The sequence below is a fragment of the Pygoscelis adeliae genome, unplaced genomic scaffold, assembly GCF_000699105.1.
Source record: "Pygoscelis adeliae isolate BGI_AS28 unplaced genomic scaffold, ASM69910v1 Scaffold282, whole genome shotgun sequence".
Classification (NCBI taxonomy): Eukaryota; Metazoa; Chordata; class Aves; order Sphenisciformes; family Spheniscidae; genus Pygoscelis; species Pygoscelis adeliae.
Window position 1 is genome coordinate 579,843 of NW_008824352.1, and position 21,556 is coordinate 601,398.

General features: G+C 43.1%; 1 protein-coding gene across 1 annotated transcript in view; it reads right to left on the bottom strand.

Moving 5' to 3' along the window:
* Window positions 1-21,551, bottom strand: part of WBSCR17 (Williams-Beuren syndrome chromosome region 17) — a gene marked incomplete at its 5' end in the record, with an annotated part of 218,251 nt that extends 196,700 nt beyond the window's left edge. Inside the window, one exon of the mRNA XM_009319302.1 lies at window positions 21,329-21,551. Within this exon, the coding sequence (XP_009317577.1) occupies window positions 21,329-21,551 (223 nt within the window). The remainder of the gene's footprint in view (window positions 1-21,328) is intronic.
* Between the last annotated feature and the right edge of the window lie 5 nt (window positions 21,552-21,556).

A 21,556-nucleotide genomic window follows, 5' to 3' on the forward strand; every position in this document is an offset into this window, starting at 1 on the left:
TCTTTGGAAAGCTACATGACCAAGGTCCCATCAAGCTGCACAAAGCTTGCTGGGTTTTAAGGGCACAAACATGATACAAGAATTTCTTTTCAAAATCCAAACATACACCCACCTCTTGCCCCTAAGAGAGAGATGTTGTCTCCAACCCCAGTTTATTGCAGATAGCAGCCTTTAAAACTATCCTCCTCTCTCTTCCAGAGGTACAGATGATATACCCTGTCCAGCTGTCCCAGCTGTCCCAGCTTTAGTTGATGATGCAGCCTTGCTCAGAGGCATCCCAGCAGCCGCTCGCTAACCCTTTTGAAGTGGCTGCATCCACCCTTTTTCCACACCAAGATAAGATCTCTAAGTCATTTTGTGTTTATTTATCCATTCCATGGCTCCAGAAAGTTGCCACGTCTCTTTAGCATGTACACAAGGAAAGCAATACACGTTCTCGCAGCAGGCAGAGGCTAGAGGCAGCAGCCCCGCAGGCAGTAGCACTGTGGTTTCACTGCCCTTCAGCACAAGGGAATCACAGGAGCTTCACAGGAGCAAGAGGGAAGAAATCATAAGGCTTGGTGACGCAGAACCTCCATATGTAACAGCACAAGTTGTCAGTCTACATGCATTAGAAAAAACAACTAGTTAATTAATTTTCTCAAGAAAAATATGATTTTCCAGGGCTTTTACAGGGTCTGGCATTATTGAAGCTCCACTCCTACAAGAGACACACTGGCTGCTGTGCCAGCGAATGCAGAAAATGGTCTGTTTGCACACAAGGGCCCATCTGTTCCATCTCTCACAACTGCATCCAAGAGCTCCGCTGTTTTTATTTGTATTGCCATACCCACGGGAACGTCTTTATCCTAGGCCATGGACAAGCACGTCTGAAAAAGGACACTGTCGTCATCATTGCTCAACTATTTTTGCACTCTCCCTCCCTGGAGCTGAACTCTGCCAGCTACCAAACACTGAGAACAGAAACTCTGGGGCATTTATCATCAGGCTTCAGCCTGGTTTGTCTGTTGCCATCCACATGGAGCAACCGATAACGGAAGCGCTTTAGGTTTCAAAGCATAAGGCTTAATCCTTGTATTTTATAACCTCACCACAGAGCAGAGTAACTGAATTAAAAGATGGTGAGAAGCAGAGAGTCTGCTGACCCAAAGCAAGTGTTACAATGTGGAGAGACTTATTCTTCAGCTAGTTCTGTACCAAGGATTAAATCACATCCCTAGGAGACATGTCACCAATGCCTCAGCTTTCAGCTTTGAAATGAAACCAACGCGCAGTGTCCCGTAACACCCCTGCTACCTTTGATTTCAGATTAGTGTTCTGGGCACTGCGAGAGATGGTCACTGCCTTGTTAGGACCCCAAAGACCTTGGAAACGGTTTGCCAGCCATCTGAAGCCATTATCCATAATAAACTGCCTTCAGCTAAAGGCAAGAGGCTACAATACTAAAATCCAAGATTTCATTTACCAGTTATTTGAAGACAGATATATAACAGCAAACAATAAAACAGCTTTGACTTTGGATTTCCTTTTTGGGTATCTTCCAGTTTGTACCAATCCTGAAGTCCTGTTTTCAGGCCAGCCTTTCTGAGAGTTAATCCTGACATGAGCCAGAGTCACTTCTTACCTCTCCCTTCTCAACAGGCTTTCTGGTGAGTATAAAACATCCTGTTTTGGTAACTGCTTTTATTTGGGCAGTATGCTGCCTTTCACAACCTCTCCTTTATGTCAATGCCAGTGAATCTGAGCAAGTTTTTGGACTCTTTCCTTGAGCGGTGCGGACACTGCTGGTATTACAATCTTTTGACTGCAAATGTTTTCTTATGGTGCAAGCACATGGCATCCCACCAGGGTCCGTTACTTCTGAATATACAGGCGCTACAAAGCTACCCTGCAGTGTAGCTAGGCGGCAGGACTTACCCCTTTCCCCAGTGTATTTTCCTGCTGGCTCTATAGCACTGTGAGGTTAAGACCAGATTCACAAGCGGACAAAAGCTACAACCTGTGACCAGCACGTGTTGTCTCTGCATCCTTGACCATTAATCCTGCTGCAGCTCGGGCTGGGACTGGCTTATGCCCAACCGAGGCAGAGTGACTGAAGTTGCCCAGGGCTCAGCTCCCCTGCAGCAAGGCTCAGGACAACAACCTGCACCTGAACACAAGCACCCCGACGCTGTAAATCATTCAGGTTCAAAGCAGACCCATTTGGCTGACAGCACAGGCACTGGTACCAGCACTAAGGGGAGGGAGAGACTGATGCTGAATCCGGCCCTGAGACTTCAGTCATGTAAATCAAATACTCACCCCTCAGTTTACACCCCTCTCTAACTGGCCACACAGGGCTATGAAAGAAGGAATTAGTTGGTATTTCCGAATTCCTTAATTCTCTAAGTGCTCTGTAAATACAAGATTTTTATTAAAACTTAACTTACCTGTTTTACTGTTCAATCAAATGGCAAAATGGCTAAGAAAGCACTGCCTTGTTAGCTCTCCAACAGTTCAGCCAATTAAAGTGGGTTTTTTAAAATATTACCTTAAAATAAATCCTTCTGAAAGGAATCGTTAAATTCCTACCATAGACACAACTTGTTTTAATGACACAGAATTACATTGTAAAGTGTCTTATGGTTTACATTTCAGTTTGGTCTGTTTATACTCTACAGCATTGGCACATGCAAATCTGACGTGCATCGTATCGACGTACACATTAAATACAAGTGCTACAAAAAAAAAAAAATCAAAGCCTTACTGGTTTCTGACATTAGCAAGGGAGTCCATCGTGCGAGACCAGAAAAGACTGAGTTGGACCGATCACCGCGCAAGAGGAATAGCTGCAGAGCGGAGACTGGAACGAGTGCCGACTTGCCACATTCCACTCAGCAAGAGCTCCACAAACTTCCACAACATGCACATTCACAGAGAAGGGGGAAGATCCATCTGCAACCCCACCGAGAACAGGTAAGACACATCCTTGGGGGTGAGGAGGTACCATCAGCTCCTAAGAACTCCATAAATCCTGATACTAACAAAATTAATGGTCTAAAGTTCCACAAGTGGCTCAAACAGTCCATGTCATTTCGGGTTCAGCTTTAAGCACCTTACTTCTATTTTCTGATACACCGAGACTCTACAGACCCTGTTAAGCAAGCCCAAAGATTTGGGAGACTGAAGGGATCTTCCAGTCTTGCCTTCTGCAGCACCAAGACACCGGAGGAAAGAGGGTGGGAAGAAGAAGACTTCTAAGCATCAGAGCCATTCAATCCAGGGTATGAGAAACCATCCACCTGAGGCCTGGACCACTTTAAACATTAATAGTAGGAATTACATATAAAGGAATGTCTTTGACTTTCCTGCAAATATTGATGCCATTTTGCCAATGTCTGGCCCAAGTACTTCCTCCTTATTTTGGGCCTCGCTTTCACATTCAGAATACTGGGTGCAGCTCTAGTCATCTCCAGTTAAAAACAAACAAACAAGAGTATAAAAAAATCTAGCAATACAAGCAATAGGATATCAAAGATTTAAAAAATATTTTTTATATCGGAGAAATTAAATAAACTGGGACTCTTCACCCTGGAAAGAAGGCAGATGAGCTCAGAGGACATGACAGAACTCTGCAATGCTGAATGATAAAAAGAAAAAGCAAGACACGGTTACTCATTGCACCTCCCCAGAAGTCGGGAGCACCTAAGAAGTTACCAGGTAGCAAGTTTACAACTTGCTAAAAGACAAAAGGAAGGTCTCCCATGGTCTTTCCCCAAAGCCCTGCTACCAGTAGTGCTGGGGGAGGTGGCTTGGCCAAGTTTGGAAGTTACGCTCTCACACAACCACAGGACTGCCAAGGGGCACAAGCCCTTGCTGGCCACTCTGCGTGTGATTCTGTGGCTTTTCCACTCTCCCGTTGCTGCCATGACCACTTTTTCTTGGCCACGTTGCCCAGCTCAGTTGCGTGCAGGTGAGTCAGTGCTTCCCAGAGAACCTAAGTGGTCTTTGCGAAGTGTTTCCACTGGAATAAAGTGTTTGATTCAAGTGTCTCGACAAATGTTCTTCTCCATATCATGGAGTTAAGAGTCTACCTCTTACCATACCCGCAGAGGGACTAAGAAGCCACTCAAAGTCCCTGCACAGTGCAGCCCCGGGGGGGAAAGGCTGAGGAACAACACAACCAGGAGATATTTTAGGCAGTGGAGCAGCAGTTCTCCCTGCTACTGTCAGCTTGACTTGACGTACTTTCCTCTCTGCAATGGGTCAATAAACTTCTATTTTATACATGTTACTTAAAACATATAAAACTTTTAAAACAGGCCACAAGACTTCCTCTAGACTTCTCAGATTTACTAGTCTTAGTGAAGAATGGAAGTTAAAAGGAGCTGAGTTTTGACTCAAAGAAAAAGAAATGCTATTAAAAAAGCAACAGGGGACAATAATATCATAGAACAAAGTTGTTATGGGAGCATCAATGCCCTGAGGTGGCTGTGAGCAGTCTTTTCTAACCTACTCGTCAGTTCTTAATTTTTAACTTAGTTCATAGATCCTGCCAAATTCCCAATGGGCTTCACAAACTCAACATATGGCTCCAATGAAATGCAACTACCCACAGGGCAAGGAAGTTTTCATCTCGGTCCACTCAGGTACTGGAAGAAATAAAGATTTCAGGCAAAGACAACCAGACACACATTGTTCTTACAAAATATTTATCACTATACAGGGTGAGCAAAGAAAACTTTTTAGTACCTTCTCTGACTAAATGAATGAATCTTCACCTCTACATAAAGTTGTTAAGATGATCAGCTCAGGCAAGACTGTCTCAGTCAGAAGCTCAGACTAACAACCTGTCCTCCCCTTCTGGCTATCAGGACATCATAATACTTTAAATGCAACAGCAGAGTATCTATCAATTTCTGAGCATGTGAAAGCTCAGATCATCACAGTTTCTTGTAATGCATGAGCTGCACCCAACTCAGGTTCTGGATATATAAGTTATTTTGCAGATGATGCAAATCAAGCTAGGATACAAACACAGCTTGCAGACCACAAACCAGCCCCAGCAGGGCACAGCCAGCCTTCAGCAACCAAGTGAGTGTTGGTTCTCTAAACAAGTTATAAAGCCACTGGGACTGATAAATGAGCTTTTACTGTATAAATTCATGCATTCAATGTCTGGTATGACCCATGGTCATTCTGATCTGGGCACACATTACACTGACTTCACACCAAAGGAAATGACCATACTAGAGACAGGGCAACAAGCTGTAACTGCATGTGCTTGTGTTGCTTACTCCAGCCCCGTGGACATCGTTGGCCTTCCAGACATTGATGTTGTTTTGCAGAGTTACATCCCTACTAAGACGGTACCAGATCTGAATCAGACATACATTATTACTAAGGGAGCCCATTTTAAAGAAAGAAGGCCAAAACCGTATACCCACCCAGCCAGCGTTTATTTGATGGCACATACATACATACAACTCCATGTGTCTCCTGGCTACCAAACTAGGAGTGTGTAAAAATAGAAGCAAATGCACCTCACCACCCATCTGCTGCTCCAGCTCATCTACTGGGGGATCTCTGGATCTGCTGTGCCGTTTGGCAATTCTCCACGAGGATGTTGCCGAACATCCCGTGCTCTTGAACATGATGCTCAAGAGCCCCAAAGCAAGGCACTCTGCTCCTTCTCATTTAAGTGAAGCAATGAAGTAGATTTCCTACAAATGTTAAACTGTGATTAACATTCCCCCAACGCCCTGTCTGAATCTTGTCATTGTCATCTACCAAATGCCTCTGCACTGAGCTGCACAGTTCTACCCCGGCTGCAACGCCAACACAAGTCTTTTTAATACAAAGGAGACTCTTGAAGGACAAACGACCTTTCTTAAGCTCCGAGTTCTTCAACGCTCTGTCAGGTGAGTGTCAGGAGAGGGCTCAGCCAGGGGAGCACTGACGCAGATACTTTAAAATTATATAAATAAATAAAGAGCCCATTTTCTACTCCGCTTGCTCTCCCCCTCCCTTTAAGTAGGTCACTCTGCCTGCTACGGAAATCAGCTCGTCTTCAAAGCAGGTTTGCTCATCTCCTTCCTTATCTTCTTAATATTAGAAATGTGCAAAGCATTGTAAGAGCAAAGGCTAATTTCAGAGTAATTTGATTTATCCCTGGCGTGGGTATAAATATGAAACTGCATTTACTTGTCAAAAAACCCTGAAACATGAAAAAAGAACAAAAGCTTGCAAGGTATCTGCCATACAGTTAGTTCTGAATTTGGTACATAGCTACAAGTCCAAGTCCCCGACAGATAACACAATGTAAATGGCATACAAAGGATCTTCGTGACCTAGCAATTGGGAAAAAAAAGAAGAAAAAAAAATCTCTTGAATTAGACTGTAAAAGCTCAAGGGACTGATGTGAGAGAAGCCCATCTCATACCAATTTCAGCCTGAAAATTAGGCCCTACCTTTTTATTTCTTTAACCTAACATAGAGCCTTCCAATTCGTACTGCCAATTAATAAAGCGCATAAGACAAGCCTGATCCTAATCCCGCTGAAGTCCCTGGAAATGATGAAAGCAAGTTCCTTGGGTTTTTCCCAACCCAACCTTATGAAGGGATGCAGGCAGGATCCACTCATCAGAAGAATTTACAGTCCAGACAGGCTGGGCTACAGGGTTTTAAACACTATCAGCGGTTTGAGCTGTCCCCATACAGACTCACAGAAAACATTCATGCTGATCGAACCAAGCAGCTTCTTGTAATTTCAGCCTAGATCATCAAACACGCAAGGGACCGCCGTGGGGGGAGCTGAGCTTTCCCCCGGGGCTTGGACACCCTGGGCTCCTGCAGACTGCAGGGACGGCTGCTGCCACTCAGCTCCTTTTAGGAAGCTCTGGGTGCCTGGCAGGATTGAGTATGTATACTGCAGAAAATGCAACTAATGGCATAAAAAGAAATTCCAGTGCTCACAGAAGGCAAATACTGAAAAGGTTTTATCTAATAACATCCAAAAAATGAGTCAAAGAAAATGAACCACAAGAAATTCATTATTACTTGAATGCCCCATCAGCAATTTTGTTTAAAAAAAAAAAAAATCAGCATTTTAAAATTCAAGTGTAAAGGAATTTCCTAAGACTGGAAAAGCATTTGCCTCATGCACCTCTGAAGATAATCGCCTGGTACTAGACCCTGACACAGCACGTTCAGCAAAGTTTTCCTAACTCACAATTGTGCAACTTCAGCCTGTTCTTTTGCTCCATTGATCCAGTCAGAAGACTCCCAGATCAGCTTTTTTTCCCCAACTTCTTGAGTTTCAACTGTTAAGGTTTTAAGCCGAGGCTCAGCGTGGAGGTGTGAGAAATGCAAAGGAAGGAGCAGGCAAAAAAGGAAAAATACTGGTTTGTTTTTTTTTAACTTCTGGAGGAAAGAGAGAGATAGAGGCTGTAGGTCTGGCGGTGCCTCTAACAGCATCATCATTTTGCCTTCTAGACAGCAGGAAGGAAGCCCATTGCTAAGAAGCAAGAAATAAGCTCAGTAAATATGTAACCACATTAGGTCTGTGCAGGAGGAGCTGTTGCTGGTTGGCAAAGTTCAGCACGAGAAGGACATGCAGCACATCGTACCCCTGGCACCACAGTCTCTTCTTCCAAGTCAGAAGGAACTATTTCACAGGATGTGAACTGAAAAGATTATATTCAAAGCTTTCACTTACATTCAAGCTTCCTTAAGAGTCTAAGGATTTGGTTCCAGACTCGAGTACTGTCCATTGCACCTAACCCTAAAGCACTGCCCATATTCTGGGACGTGCTCATAAGCCGTGTTTACTGCCAGGACATACCTGCCAAAAACTGAGGTTTAAAAAAAACATAATTGCAATAGGCCTGGAAGCTTCTGAATTTAGAAAGAGCATTATTAATATTAATAGATATCATTTTACAGCAGGAAGGAATACAGAAAATAGACAGCACTGTGCCTTAAGCCCTAGAATCAACTGGGATTTTTGGCAGCACACACTGGAGAAGACAGTAGCAGCTGTCAAGTCACAGCTGGAGTTGCCTCTGGTGAAGGTGACTGAGAAATGGCATTAAGAAAAAAAGAAAAAAAACCTGACACAACAGGTAAAATTCGGGTAAAATGAAACGCAAGGAGGACAGACAACTGAGTTAACAGGCTTTCCTTGCTTGCAGAGCATCTAAATTGTTCTGAGTTGCATATTTCCCCTTCTTCCTTCAAGTACAACCACTTTTCTTGCATTCCTGGCTCTGTTTTGCAGGGAGGTCCATCAGACTATAACATCAATGGCCTCAATAACATCTGTGGGGCCTTAAACTAGTTCACATGGTCCCATTACACTAGCCCTTGGAGCAGCAAAATGGACCATGAGAAAACCACCCTGTCTTCTTCTTCCCCACAAGCCGCCTGCAAAGCGTAAGCTTGCAAAGCTGCTGCCCAGGCTGTTACCTTGCAAATCGCCACATTTCCCCTATTATAAATTTGCTGGCAAATCCTAAGAATTAAAAAAAAAAGACAAATAGAGCAGGAACTCCCAAATCAAAAAGTGCTCCACGCCAACCACCCCTAGGTAATGTTCTCGCTGACTCGGCATGAGTTTACGCCACAGACTAATGCTCACTGAAAATATGTGTTCTCCAGCACTGCTGCTCCTTTGCCAAGTCCAACTATTTCTGCTTCCACTGGGGACCTGTATATCAAAAACCTTCTAATGAAGAACAGTATGAGGCGAGCACTTAATGCCAACCTGCAAAAATAACCAATACTCCTCAATTCTCAGACATAAAAAAAAAGTCACAGCAGTTAGCTTGAAACTAGGACAGCTGCAGCATTTAAAATACCTACTACAAATGAGAACTACTTAGGCACATCATAATTAGTAAATGGCAAATATTAGGAGTTATGGGAAAAGAGATCGTTAGAACAGATTTTAATAGCCTAGCATTTCATACATTCAGATGTGAAAATCCAGTCAGCATACATTTTGAACATTAAGCCTACATTAAGAAACAAACTGCTTCATTTCTGGAGTTGTAAAAACAAAGGTTAAATATCTGCTTCAGCACAAAACCCATAATTTTTCCACAGTGACTGTATTGTTTTGCTATACACAGCTAATAATACCTGCCCTGGCTTTATACCCACACATCTTCTGAATGCTCTACAAAGCTAACACTTTAATCATCAAACCAGCAAAAATACCCAAGAACCGCATTTGGCATTAAAGTTTCTGGAAGTAACCTATTCTTTTTAGTTATACTTCATTTATATAAAATACCAAGTTGAAAGTAACACTTTTTTTGCAGACGGCCATTTTTCCACTACTTGTAACAAAACCACCAAGCAACTGCGCTGCATTCAAACATTCCTGTAGCAAAACAGAGATGCCCCCAGGACCCCGGCTCCCTGGGGCCACTACTCCCTGTCTGGACATCTTGTCCTGTGCCCTCTCTCCCCACCAATTCCCATGTTGCCCAACCATGTCAGCCTCCTCATCTCCCTCCTTCTCTGCTCCTCTGGTTTCTCAGCCCCATTTTTTTGGAGCTGCCAGTTCAGTCCTTCCACTCCTTTTCCCTTTGTACCAGCTTTTGTCCCTCCATGGGAACAATGGTACATGTTTTTCTCATACATCATTTCCAAAAACATCTGGACCAGTTTGCTGGGATTAAAGATAAACATGATCTTGACAATAGCTGACCATCTCAGCGTAACTGGAAAAACGATAAACAAATTAAAGCAGTTTCTCATGATGGAAAAGGCTGGGCAGCCTCAGAATAAGATGCTACCAGGTGTCCACAACTGGGTCTGCAGCTTTGGAGTGAATTACTTTCTTTGGATATGCGACTCCAGTAATTGTAATTGGAGCTGGGTACTTCTGGATATGCAGTTCTGGTAATTATAATCAGAGCTGGACATTCAAGGGAATTCCAGGATTTTCCAAACAGCTGCAAAAAGAGCATAAATTATGCTGCATGCCTCAAATTGGGATGTGATGTCAAAGGTTTATTCCTTTCCATTCATAGTCTCTTTCCTCATTGTAGCCTGGCAGCCGGTTCTAATTTGGAAGGTCTGATGCTGTTCTATGGGATCAAACAGGCAGCATCAGTAGGGAGAGAAATTTGTGGAAGGAACATAGCATTAATTAGTATTTGAAAGTTGAGCAACTTCCCAAGAAAGGACTGATAAAAGTGTAAAATCCTGTTTTACTGCCTAACCCCTTTTATGTGTGTGCAGAACAGCTATTAAACTCCTCCAGAAAGTCACTTATTGATTCAGTGCTTGATCCAGAGACAACTGAAGTCAATATGACCTGACCCCAGTTAACACCTTCCATGTAAGATATTGTAAAAGCCGGTAACTACCTTTAGACACTCCTGATGGGCAGATTTCTAAATGAAAGCTGTCTGCATGCCCATAAATCATCTGCATGATCCAGCTATCATACTGTCCCTTCATGGCACAAGCACTAATCAAACAGCACCACATTTGAACCATCCCCCTTCACATCTGAGAAAGCAGCTCACCCATCCCTGGCCCATTAGGTTAATTATTCATTTATTTCTCCAGGTATTGCAGTTTTGTTTCTGACCTCCATCTGCAGAGCTTGAAAACCAGCGCTGTCCCTTTGGGCATTGCACACGGTCAATCAAATCAGCCTTATCGAAAGAGCACCTGTCCCACCACCAGCATCTGCTCCTCCAAATTGAGACTTCTGGTCCCCCCACCTTCAACAACCGGGGTCCCACTCCGTGTCCCTTCACGAATTGGTGCATGGTGGATATTTTCCTAATTTTGAACCAAATGTTGAAGCTGTCCCACATAACTCACAGGGGCAAGTAAAGCTTCTGAGGGCAGAGACCCTGAGGAAGTACACAGATAGAAGCTGCTGCTTGCCCCCTCCCCAGCCCTCAAAGCCCCCAGAGACCCTTCAACTGCGTAACTTGGCTCAGCATGTTGCTCCTGGATGAAACCTCACCCCTGCCTTCTGCTCTCACTGTTCCTGCAGCCCTCCCTCCTTCTCTCCAGCTTTGCTTGCACATCTTCCTACTCTATTATTTCATTTTCTTACACATCTCCCCTTCAACCTAGTCAACACATAATTAATATAGATTTAAACTAACACGAGTTTTAAATCCAAAAGCCACAGGGAATTAACACAACATTAGGTCTAATTCTCCCCCCATCTTCTGCCTCATTCTGTTGCATGATTTATCTTGTTAAATGATAAGCGGCTTGGGAATGGCCTGTTTCTCACTGGGTTATAGCACCAAATATATGGGACATGAACCAGCCAGGGCCGCTGGGCAGGGTCATAATGTAAAGTGAGAGGTAATCACTTAATTAAGGATACATTCCCGTCACTTGTTATGGTAAGGAGTAAGAAGTGAGGCAAACATCTCTGCTATTCTTTCTCACTTTTTCTGTTCCTACCTTTTAATTCCAAATATTTTCAAATCATCAAAACACATCTGCCACTTTTTCTTTGTTCTCATACCATTTCCCATATATAAACCTCTTCATCTCTCTCTGCCCTTGAAACATGCACTCAGTAATACACGAGGGAACTTGAACCCCGAACTGAGAATAATATTAGGAAAAAACATCCAAGTGACTTGTCCAGCATCACACAAAATGTTGGAGGAAAAACTGAGACCTAACCCTTTCCTACTGAATGCCTGGTGCCCTTAATGGTGACACCAGTCCCTTCTGATTACAGGAATAACAACTTCAAACAAACTGAAATTCCACATTACGGTGTTTAGTCTACACTTAGCAAAGGGCAAAGCACAACACGGCCCCAGCCTTGACTACAGGTTTAGACAAGTGTAATGGTTATTATTATTATTGTCTTGTCAACGCAAATATGAAAAACTGAAATAAAATCTAGCAGAATAGGGTTTTTATGTTCCAAGCTATTTAAAGCATTCAATGTTGCAGTGCACTTCACTAAAGGTGCTACACACTAAAAACACACAAAGGTCAGCAAAAACTATTTTAAACCCAATAATGGAATATAAGCAAGCTTTAAAATATCATTAAATGGCTTTTCACTTTGGTTTTTTCCTCCTTTGCTTTGTGTTTTTAGAGTATGATCAAACAATTGTTTTGGAAGAATTTGTAGTAATTTGATGCAAACATGAGTGCTCTCATGATTTAATTTAAGGTGTAATATAGGCAAAGACCCAGAAAGAAATTTTAATTGTTTCATTTTAAAATTAACCTTCTCGCTTCATCTTTATGCTCTGAGAAATTGCACAACCATGGCGGGCCGTTACATGGCCCGAAATACTACACGAGCAAATGAAGATTAAAAGAAAGGTTAAATAAATTCTGACGACCATCAGGTAAGAGACCTTGCTTGACTCTCTCATGCTCTCTGCAGCTTGAGGAAACACCCAAAATAACTCAGCCAAGGCACTGTTGGTGTCTGTTAATCCACTGTTGATTCTTCTCTTTAATGGTTTTTCCGCTTTCTGTATCTCAGCAGCACTTAGACATGCCAAGGAAAAGCAATTTGGATTTCCATTGCCTACAAACAGAAAAAGGCCCTACTGTTACATAGAGGAGATGGGAGAAAAGAAAATCCTGCATCCCGTTCGGGTGCTGGGGAACAGAGTCAGGGACACTAAGGATGCTCAAGGGCCCAAAGGCAGCACGCAGCAGAGCCCAGCTCTTCTGCCTTCCCACCCAGAGCCTCTCCCTGCCAGACCCCAGAGAAGTGCTAGTGCCGAGCGATCGCACTTCAAACCACGGGAAGGAACACAAGACATTTCCGCTTGCACATAAACCAAGGGTACTAAAGGGAAGAGGGACCAAGGATTCCCTTTCCTTCCTTGGCATCCAATGCTGACACATCTCACAGTTGGTTTTACTGTGCTAAAATTAAGTAATCAGGTGCAACAAGGCATGCCAGCTATGCAGTAAAAAGTGGTGATTTACTATGTATGACACAGCACCAGCTTTTAAGAGATCTCTCATTCTCCCTATCAGCGGGAAGAGTGGTGCTCTTACACAACAGCCTGGGTCAGACAACCTAGGAAGATCCCTATTTTTAAAAAAATCCATTTACCAAGAGTTATCATATTACTCTCGTATTACAGGGAGTGAAGCTGTAGGTATTTCCTGTTCCAAGACTGAACAAGTGCTGTAATACGGCAGATAGCCTTTAGCATCGCTGTCTGGGGGTATCAGGTATCAGAGTGAATCACAGGGAGCGAACCCCTGGGAGGGCAGTATCACAGGAACTGGTACTCATTACACAGCGAGAGGCATGCGAGAGCAGATCATCAGGTTTCTAAAAAGGAAAAAGCAAACCACGATTTTTATCCAATTCACTCCTGATTTTAGGGAATTGTCTGTCTTCTTCAGATAACTTTGCATCTCCCCACTGACACAAGCATCAGAGCCCAAAGATTGCATCAGAAGCACGGTGTGTAATTGCTCAATGACAGCAGAGCAAGGCTCAGCATAGCACTCTCCTTGCACGTAATGTTTTACGTAGGGCTCTCATTGCATCATTACCGCATTATTTTTAGATAACCGTCAGTGAATGTCAGAATGTGGGTTGATATCTATTAGATTTATAGGCAGAACTAGCTACGCTTGTAGCAATAAGATGTAAAGCATTCGACAATCTCTTGAAGAAATTTGACCACGGGGATTGGGGGCTAGAAAACACGGTTGCTAGTACTCCCAAAGCTGTTTAGGAAAAATAATATTGTACCACTAGGATACATTACTGAAGTTGAATCACTGCTATTGACTCACAGGAGGGTCAATACTATGCGTATTCAGTTTGAACAGCCCTTTGCAGGCTTCAATAAGGACATCTTACCAAAAAAAAGTCTCCCTTTTAAGTTTAATATTTCAACGTGCAGAATGTCCTCACCTACCCCGGGATCCAGGTGTATCTGTAGGAGCTGGGAACTGGCAGCCTGCCATAACATCTGGACCAGGTTGTTCAGTTTTAGATAAAGATTAGTGGCATAAATCACAAAATGAGTAAAACCTTTTTAATTACCTGAGAAGGCTCATTTCTATTTTCTTTTGTGCTATACCTTATTAACAGGTAGATTTGCTCACAGGCTGCACACAGCATTTTCTTATTAGAAGTGCATGCGCTTTCTGCCAGGAGAGAAGTAATGAGGGAAGACGGTGGCCAAGAGTAGACCAGAAGGACTCCCCAAAATCCAAGCGCATTGACAGCATATGCCTAAAGCCAACTTCATCCGTCTGTCCTCCCTGGTCAAAGCAGAAGATCTCCAAGCTGGCAAGCGTGGGACTGTCGTCTCAGCAATGCCTGCTGCCATCCGAAAGGCCTCGGGGCATCCTAGATGCTGCACAAGCCCAGCAGATGTGACACTCCACAAACGGCTGAGGGCCCTTCTGGGAGTGGCAGCTGGAAGCCAGGCAGGATGCCTTCGGGCACCAAAATGTCACTAGATGCCCATGTTGTGCCAAATGCATCCAATTCCAAATGTCTCTTACTGGAGACACAATAGTACACCACTGATCCGGACTGAGGCTTGGAAATAATACTGTAATTCACATAATCACATCACTTTTTTTTTTTTGTATCCTTATAAAAATGCTCTTAAATTCTGCCTAACTAATTTTGCAGCGTAAATCTAACGTACCTTTGTAAATTTTACCATCGAGGTAAGGTTCTGTTTCTCCACTCGAGCAGACCTGAATTAATATGCAAGAATAAAATACCAACATTGTCACTATTTTCTAGTCATTGCTGTTGCATCTCATGAATCCTATGTTGTCTCTGCATGATAAATGTGTTAGTGGCTTATTACTCATTCATTGCCAATGACAGTGAATATTCGGATGATGATGCCAAACAACTATCGAAAACAAAAATTATCTATCAGTTCCTAGTCAGCCGGGTTGTAAACTAAATGTCATGTTAACGTCTAACCTTCCAGAGGCTTCCTAAATGACTATCTGAAGCCTCATGTTTTACCTCTATTATTTCTCTAAGAAGTATTTCTTTTATTCATCCTTTGATCGGTATCAGACCCAATTTCCACGAACCTGGTAAGAATAATTTACAGACAGCAGCTCTCAGGTGTCTCAAACCTACGCAGACCACTCTCCTGCAGTTACTAAGTTTAGGCTGAGAACTTCTAAAAGCATGTACTGAATCTGGATAATTTGCATTATTCCTAATGGGGAATATGGCAACCAGATCTGTTAGGTATATAATAAATATTAAAGCTGCAATTTTTATCAAGTAGCTACATAAGGCTATACAAAATAATACAGTTAGTTTCTGCTTCAGAAACATCATGGTAGTGGGGTAGACAGGGAAATAGCATCTCAGATCCTGTGTGAAAACCATCAGTTAATACAGTAGTCACATCCCCATAGCGTACGAGTTTATCTCATATTGTCATCTCTTATATCTTTATCGTCATTTCTTATATCAAAGGATTTCAGCCAGCAAGGCTGTGCTCGTATAAAGAGCTATTTGATTTCATTAACATGATTAAAGTTTGGGCCCTTCTGCCTACAAACAGCATTTCCCTGTTCTCAATTATTTACATTTAGTGGTTTATCTTAATCAGAGAATTCCTTAGCATCTTAGTTAATATATTACTTACCTGTTAAAATCTTAATATTACTAGTCTGTGGGTGTAACGCTATTACATATGTTATGTATGTAATACATAAATGGCTGATAGAACCGCTTTTAATCTGCCTTATTTACATATATAATTTTTATACTCAGTAGTTAGCTAAGTTTGCAGTGTACTTGGAGGATGATAAGTGTTATAGAAGATAAGCACTATCTTATCCTTATGGGAAGTAAATCCACATATCTCTAAAGTGTTTTAAGTTAATTAAGTGCCATTTTACAAGGGGGATAGCAAGACCATGCAAAAGGCTGTGTTTCAGTATCAGCCTCAATGTCCATATGCAACCCTCACAAAGTTAATTTCCTAATTGGATAAGCAGACGAGAGCACAATCTGTATGCAGGGAGGCTGCTGGCATGCACTTGTTCATATCTCAGCATGTGCAAATAATTCCATGTGCAAAAGCACAGATGCAAGCTTGTTTAAAAAATGAACATAGGCTTATTTAACCACCAAGGAATTTAAAGTTCCTCTTCAACTTTTAACATTTGGTAAAGCAGCAGTTTACTCTCTGTGCACTTCTTTAGCATGAAGGGAAAAACCCTCTGTGCTCACCCATTTTCTGGCCAGCTTCAGTGGTTCTTCATCACTGGCTTCTCATTTACAACAATTTGCAAATAGCTTTCATTCTCCCTGATCCTATACATAATCTGTTGTGAGTTTACAAAATAAAATTTAAAAGAAGACCTTAGGATGAGTCAGCAGTGCCCTTTCAGTGTTTTCTGTCTTACTAATATTTAGCTTGAAGTAAAGAATTTTTCTTTTTTTTTCACACTACTCAGAAAGACGCCACATCATTCCTGTCTCATCGGCTTCCAGGCAGTTGAGCACTTAGTAGATTCAGCTGTTGTTGCGTATCAGCCAAAAAGCACTGGAGAGGGAGTTTATAGCCTTCATGCTCCTTGGAGGCTTTAGTCTAAGACCCAGACCTCTGCTGAACATGCACAGGTAGACACAGAGGTGTTTACCCCAGCACACCTGGGAGGTGGCTGGGTGGAAGGTTCCTTAGATCACCAGTGACCAGCAGAACTGATCTGCTTATATCTGTTTAAGGTGCTCAGCTATGGTGGATATGGATGATGGCTTCCCCACATGCAAACCAAGGGTTTATTCAGAGTACTCTCCCTTCTGCACTTCTTATTCTCAAACTAGCAGCGCTATTTAATGACTGAACTATTTATATATTGAATTCAGGAGCTTCTGGCGAACAGGGTTTAGAACAGGGGATTGCTCACTTTTGGACGGGATCAGACTCAGAAGGATAGAGACAAAAACCAACACACAAAATCAGATCCAGGCTCTTTCCTCCTACCTGGGATGAATACTCAACAGTGGGGCAGTCCCAACGCTCTGCACACATAAGGAAACCTGCTTATTTACCCTATACATCCCACCAGCCTCTCAGTGCCTCAGTAGCAGATGTCCAACTTCTCAATGCTTCTCCTACCTTGGGCAGGCATCGCCGAAGGAATGCACCAGCTTTACCCTCTCTCCTTCTGGGGAGGGGGGTGAATGCACACTGCACTGCCAGTGAACATTTCCCTTTCCTACACCCAGGGTGGGATCAAGCACAACTTCAAGAGGACAAAGGGAGGTGGAGGAGAGTAATGCAAGAGTTCAAGGAAGAAGAAACACAGCCAGACAAAAGCTACCTGGGCAACTCCCCCAAGGTCATTGCTTGTAGGAGGGGAGATGAGCAGCTTCTCACCATGCAATGGACATGGGACCCACCTCATTGAGAGGAGCCTTATGGTGAGCAAAATCTTTGTACACTGTTTCATGAAGCAAACTACAACTTTCCTCAAGTCATGTCATTCGTCCTATATGCCACTTTCATGTTAAAAAGTTGGCCCACCTTTGCTGTCTCAGGATCCTACAAACATGCGCTCTCTCTCAAACTCCTCCGGAGAGAGAGGGTTGGGTGAATTGAAGAGTTTTCCCAGCGGTGCCTAGGAAGCCCATGGTTGTGGCAGAAGCTGACTGCTCTCTTCTGAGTCTTTATTCGCTCCAGCTCCTCACTAGCTAACTAGTTTGTCACATAAGCACAGAAATTCTCTCTTTGTAAACATAGACCCAACTGAAAAGTTCATTTGTGTGAATCTCCATAAAGTTGGAAATAATCTGGACCATGATTTTTGCTTATGTAAATGTCAGCACACAAAAAATTAGGTTCAGATCAAAAAGACAAGTCGTAGTTAATACCCAGAGTAAAATGCACACGTTCCTTCCAGGCCTTCATTAGCTTTCTCTGAACATTTGCTGAACAAGAAAATTCCATCCATAAAAGTGACTACAGACATTAAAAATCCTCTGAATTCTCAGATAAGCGCGTGCTCCATTTCAAAGGGCACCCTCGTACTGTTTTGTGACCGTGGGAGTCATCCAATTAGAGACCAGCAAAAAGCAACAGAAAAGCAGAAAGTAAAACCCGAAAGACTTGTGCAATGAGCTAAGGAGGAATAATAAACTTTTAGAAAGAACAAAGCACACGTACAGTTCTCGATCAGTTTTAGGCCAAAAGAAGACCGAATAGACAGATTTGGACAAACCCAAGTCTCCTCACAGATACTTTATGAATTACAAAGAGAAGAAAACTAAGTAAGGCCACTATCTGCTGTGATGACTCCCCGATCCCATTCAGCATCCCCAAGGCACTACTTTCAACCACTGTCTGAAACAAGCGTCCCATGGTTGACGCAACGTAGCTTTGTGCAACTGCAACGCCAGCTAAAAGTGGCTGAAAAACACTACAAGGCCAGCAAGGTGCGTGACCTGGAAAGTGAGGAGTCGCTGTAGGAGGCAGATTGGGCCACGTTTGGGACAGCTCTTCTTGCACAAAGAGGACTAAGAGGGGGCCCAGTGTTATTTCCAGAATGGCACTGCAGAGAAACGTCATTCAAAAGGAACGACTGCGTAAAATAGTTCCTTTACCAGACTGGAGGCAGTGTTGTTTAGCTTGTTTTCATGGCCAACTCTTACAAAAATAAATAAATATACATACATAGAAAATGAGGGTTGCCATACCACAGAGAGCTGTTATTTCCAATATGCTCTACACCACATGATTCAAAAAACAAAAACACAGCAATGGTATGATCAGATTGCTCATTTGATCTTTACAGAATGGAGCTTTTTAAGAGATTCAGTTTTTTAAAGATTACTTCAACTCCCACTGAAATCCAGCCAAGTCCTGTAACGCAGAAAAAAATCCATAGCTGACTGCACCCAAACTGTGGTTTAGTTTCTCTCTTTGGCCAAACGCTTCCCGATGCTCCCTGAGGTGCAGGTTTTCCACGTGGTACACTATAGGATACCATATTCTAGCATTTTGTACATGCTAAACCGCAGATCAGATTTAAAACAAAACACAACCTTATGCAACAGAAAGAATTCTCTCAGTGGATGCGTTTGGCAGAGAGCTTGTCTAAGAGCATATGGTGGGTTTTGTTAGACACTTCACACCAGCACGCAACTTCCCTATCCTAAAAGCAAAAAAAAGAAGTGAGCTCATCTTTGCATACTTCAAGCAGGCACTAGGATTTTAGCTTTAGGTATACTTCAAGTGCCCAGAACGAATGTCGATTTGGGCACAGAAAACTCCTGGTGGGGAAGCCGGTCCAGCTGCCTCCGCATCCTCAGTCCTATGTACTGTCTCAGCACACTTGACTGTTTCCTTTTAGTGCCGGTGGGTGGTGATGGGGGTTCACCTGGCCCCCCCCATCTTGCTCTAAACCCATGTCTTGCTGAAGCACAACACACCGACATCACTCAGAGAACAGAGCACATCGTACTTTTCTAAAAATCACACATACCAAATATATACTTGACCCAAAGTTACATAACCGCTGCACCAGAGCTATTTTTTAGCCAGACTCATCAGTGTTGCTATAAATCACCCCGGTATGCAGAGGCCAGACAAGATGTCACACATTTATGTGCTGCTGCTCTAAGAAAACGTTTGTGATATGGGCAACATAGCTATTACCTCTCTGCCTCCCCTAGTCTTTATGTGCATGACTGCTCTTCAGCACTAAGCAGACTCCTGTACTACACTGTAAACATACTCCAAGTGCCCACAGCAGCCTACAGACGAGACAGCACATTCAGAGCTGTCCTTATACTGGCAGCTCCTGTTACAAGCACCAGCTAGCTCCAAAAGCAGCCCCCAGAGCACATCGGAGCAGGGAGTCCCACGTTAATCTCCACAGAAGAAGGGTAATAACTTATAATTTCAGCTCTCCCTCTGTATTTGCAGGAATGGTAGATGGCATCATGATTAGTTGTCCAATACCAAGGTCCTAGTATGAGGTCTCCTGTCTTGAACTGCAGCTATTGCCCCTTTTTAAGTAAGTGCCTAAATCTTCCTGCAAACTTCTGCCCTAGCAATAACCAGAAGCTGCCAGTTTCACAGTTTGATTGCAAATAACACCCAGCTTTCTACCTGACTCCTTGTTATTCTTTTGTTTCACCTTCTTTGTCACCCAACAGTGGTGCTTCAACATCTTGTGGTGCTAGGCACTTTCACAGGCAGGACAGGTTTTTCATGCAAGTGTACAAAGTAGCAATATAAAGCTGCTATAAAGCTACGCAGCTGAGTGCTCATTTTGTACAGAACCTTCCCCAATGCACAGACACTGAGACAACTACTATGCACCAGGAAAGGTCCGTTTCATTCCTGCACCTGCCTCACATCCTCGGTGCAGAAGTATAACCAGCAATAGCTCCAATTCAGTACGGAGACACAGTGCACAGCGGCTTTCGGTTCAACATGGCACAGAATCGTGCATTAGCTTCATATTCAAAACTCAGAGAGGGAATCACACTGACATTGCCAAATACATTAACTCTGCTAATTCTGATACACAAAAACTTGCAGACATTAAAGCTACAGAGATTGGAAGCAATAAAGGGGACTCTTGATTGAGATTACGTTCCCAATTGTGAATCTACAGGGAACAATTTTAAAAAAATTAGCTTCCACAGTCAGTGTTTCAATTAGGCACCTCACCTAGGTTTCTTACATCTTTACAACATGTTTCTCTATCCTGCACAGCATCTTTAAAATTCCCTTTCTACATCTCAGAATTACTGAACCTGGTGAGATTTTAATAGAAATTCCTTTGCTACGCTATAAAGAGAAGCATTACTTGAGATTTTAATTAGCAGCTGTCAATACTGAGCCATAGGAAATACTGAATAGTTTGCTTAACTTATTAGAGAAAGCGCATTTTGCTTTCTGACCTTCTGCACCTAAATGATGCAACATACTTCAGCCGTTCAAAAACTCCCTTCCAAAAAACCAACTCTGTAGTAGTAAAAGCCATTCCCTCGATCAATATACAGCCTGCTGCTTCAGCCCGTATTCACCCACTGAACACCCTTCCCATTTGATGCAGAAATCACGACACTGTAATTTCCTGACCAGTACTATAAACCTGAAAGGCAGCATTACATTATTACGCTTTCCTCCCATCCCGTGCAAAGTACTCCGAGTTTTAAACACAAACGGAACTTGGAAATCAGATACGAAATTGATTCAGTCTGTTGAGACTCCGTTTGCACGATAACACAGGAAAACGCATGGTTCTACCACGCAAACTTCAAGCAAGCCGTGCACCCGCTCTTTGCCTCCTTTCACCACCTGTGACCGTACCCAAAAGGCATTAAGAGCAGAACTATTCCTACCATTCAGCTGCCTGTAGACTATATCTTCTAGGAGGGAGAGTCTCTTCAGCACCGCATCCTGGATGGAGCTGATGCCGCGGGCTGTCAAGTTGGCCACTTCTGCCCTGGGATGGATGTCATGGAAGGAGTCGCCGCTCTTGGCCGTGATGGGTCTGCACTTGGCCAGGAAGAGGACGAAGCCAGCCACCGCGATCAAGTTTAACACCAGCAGGACTTTGACTCTCCTCA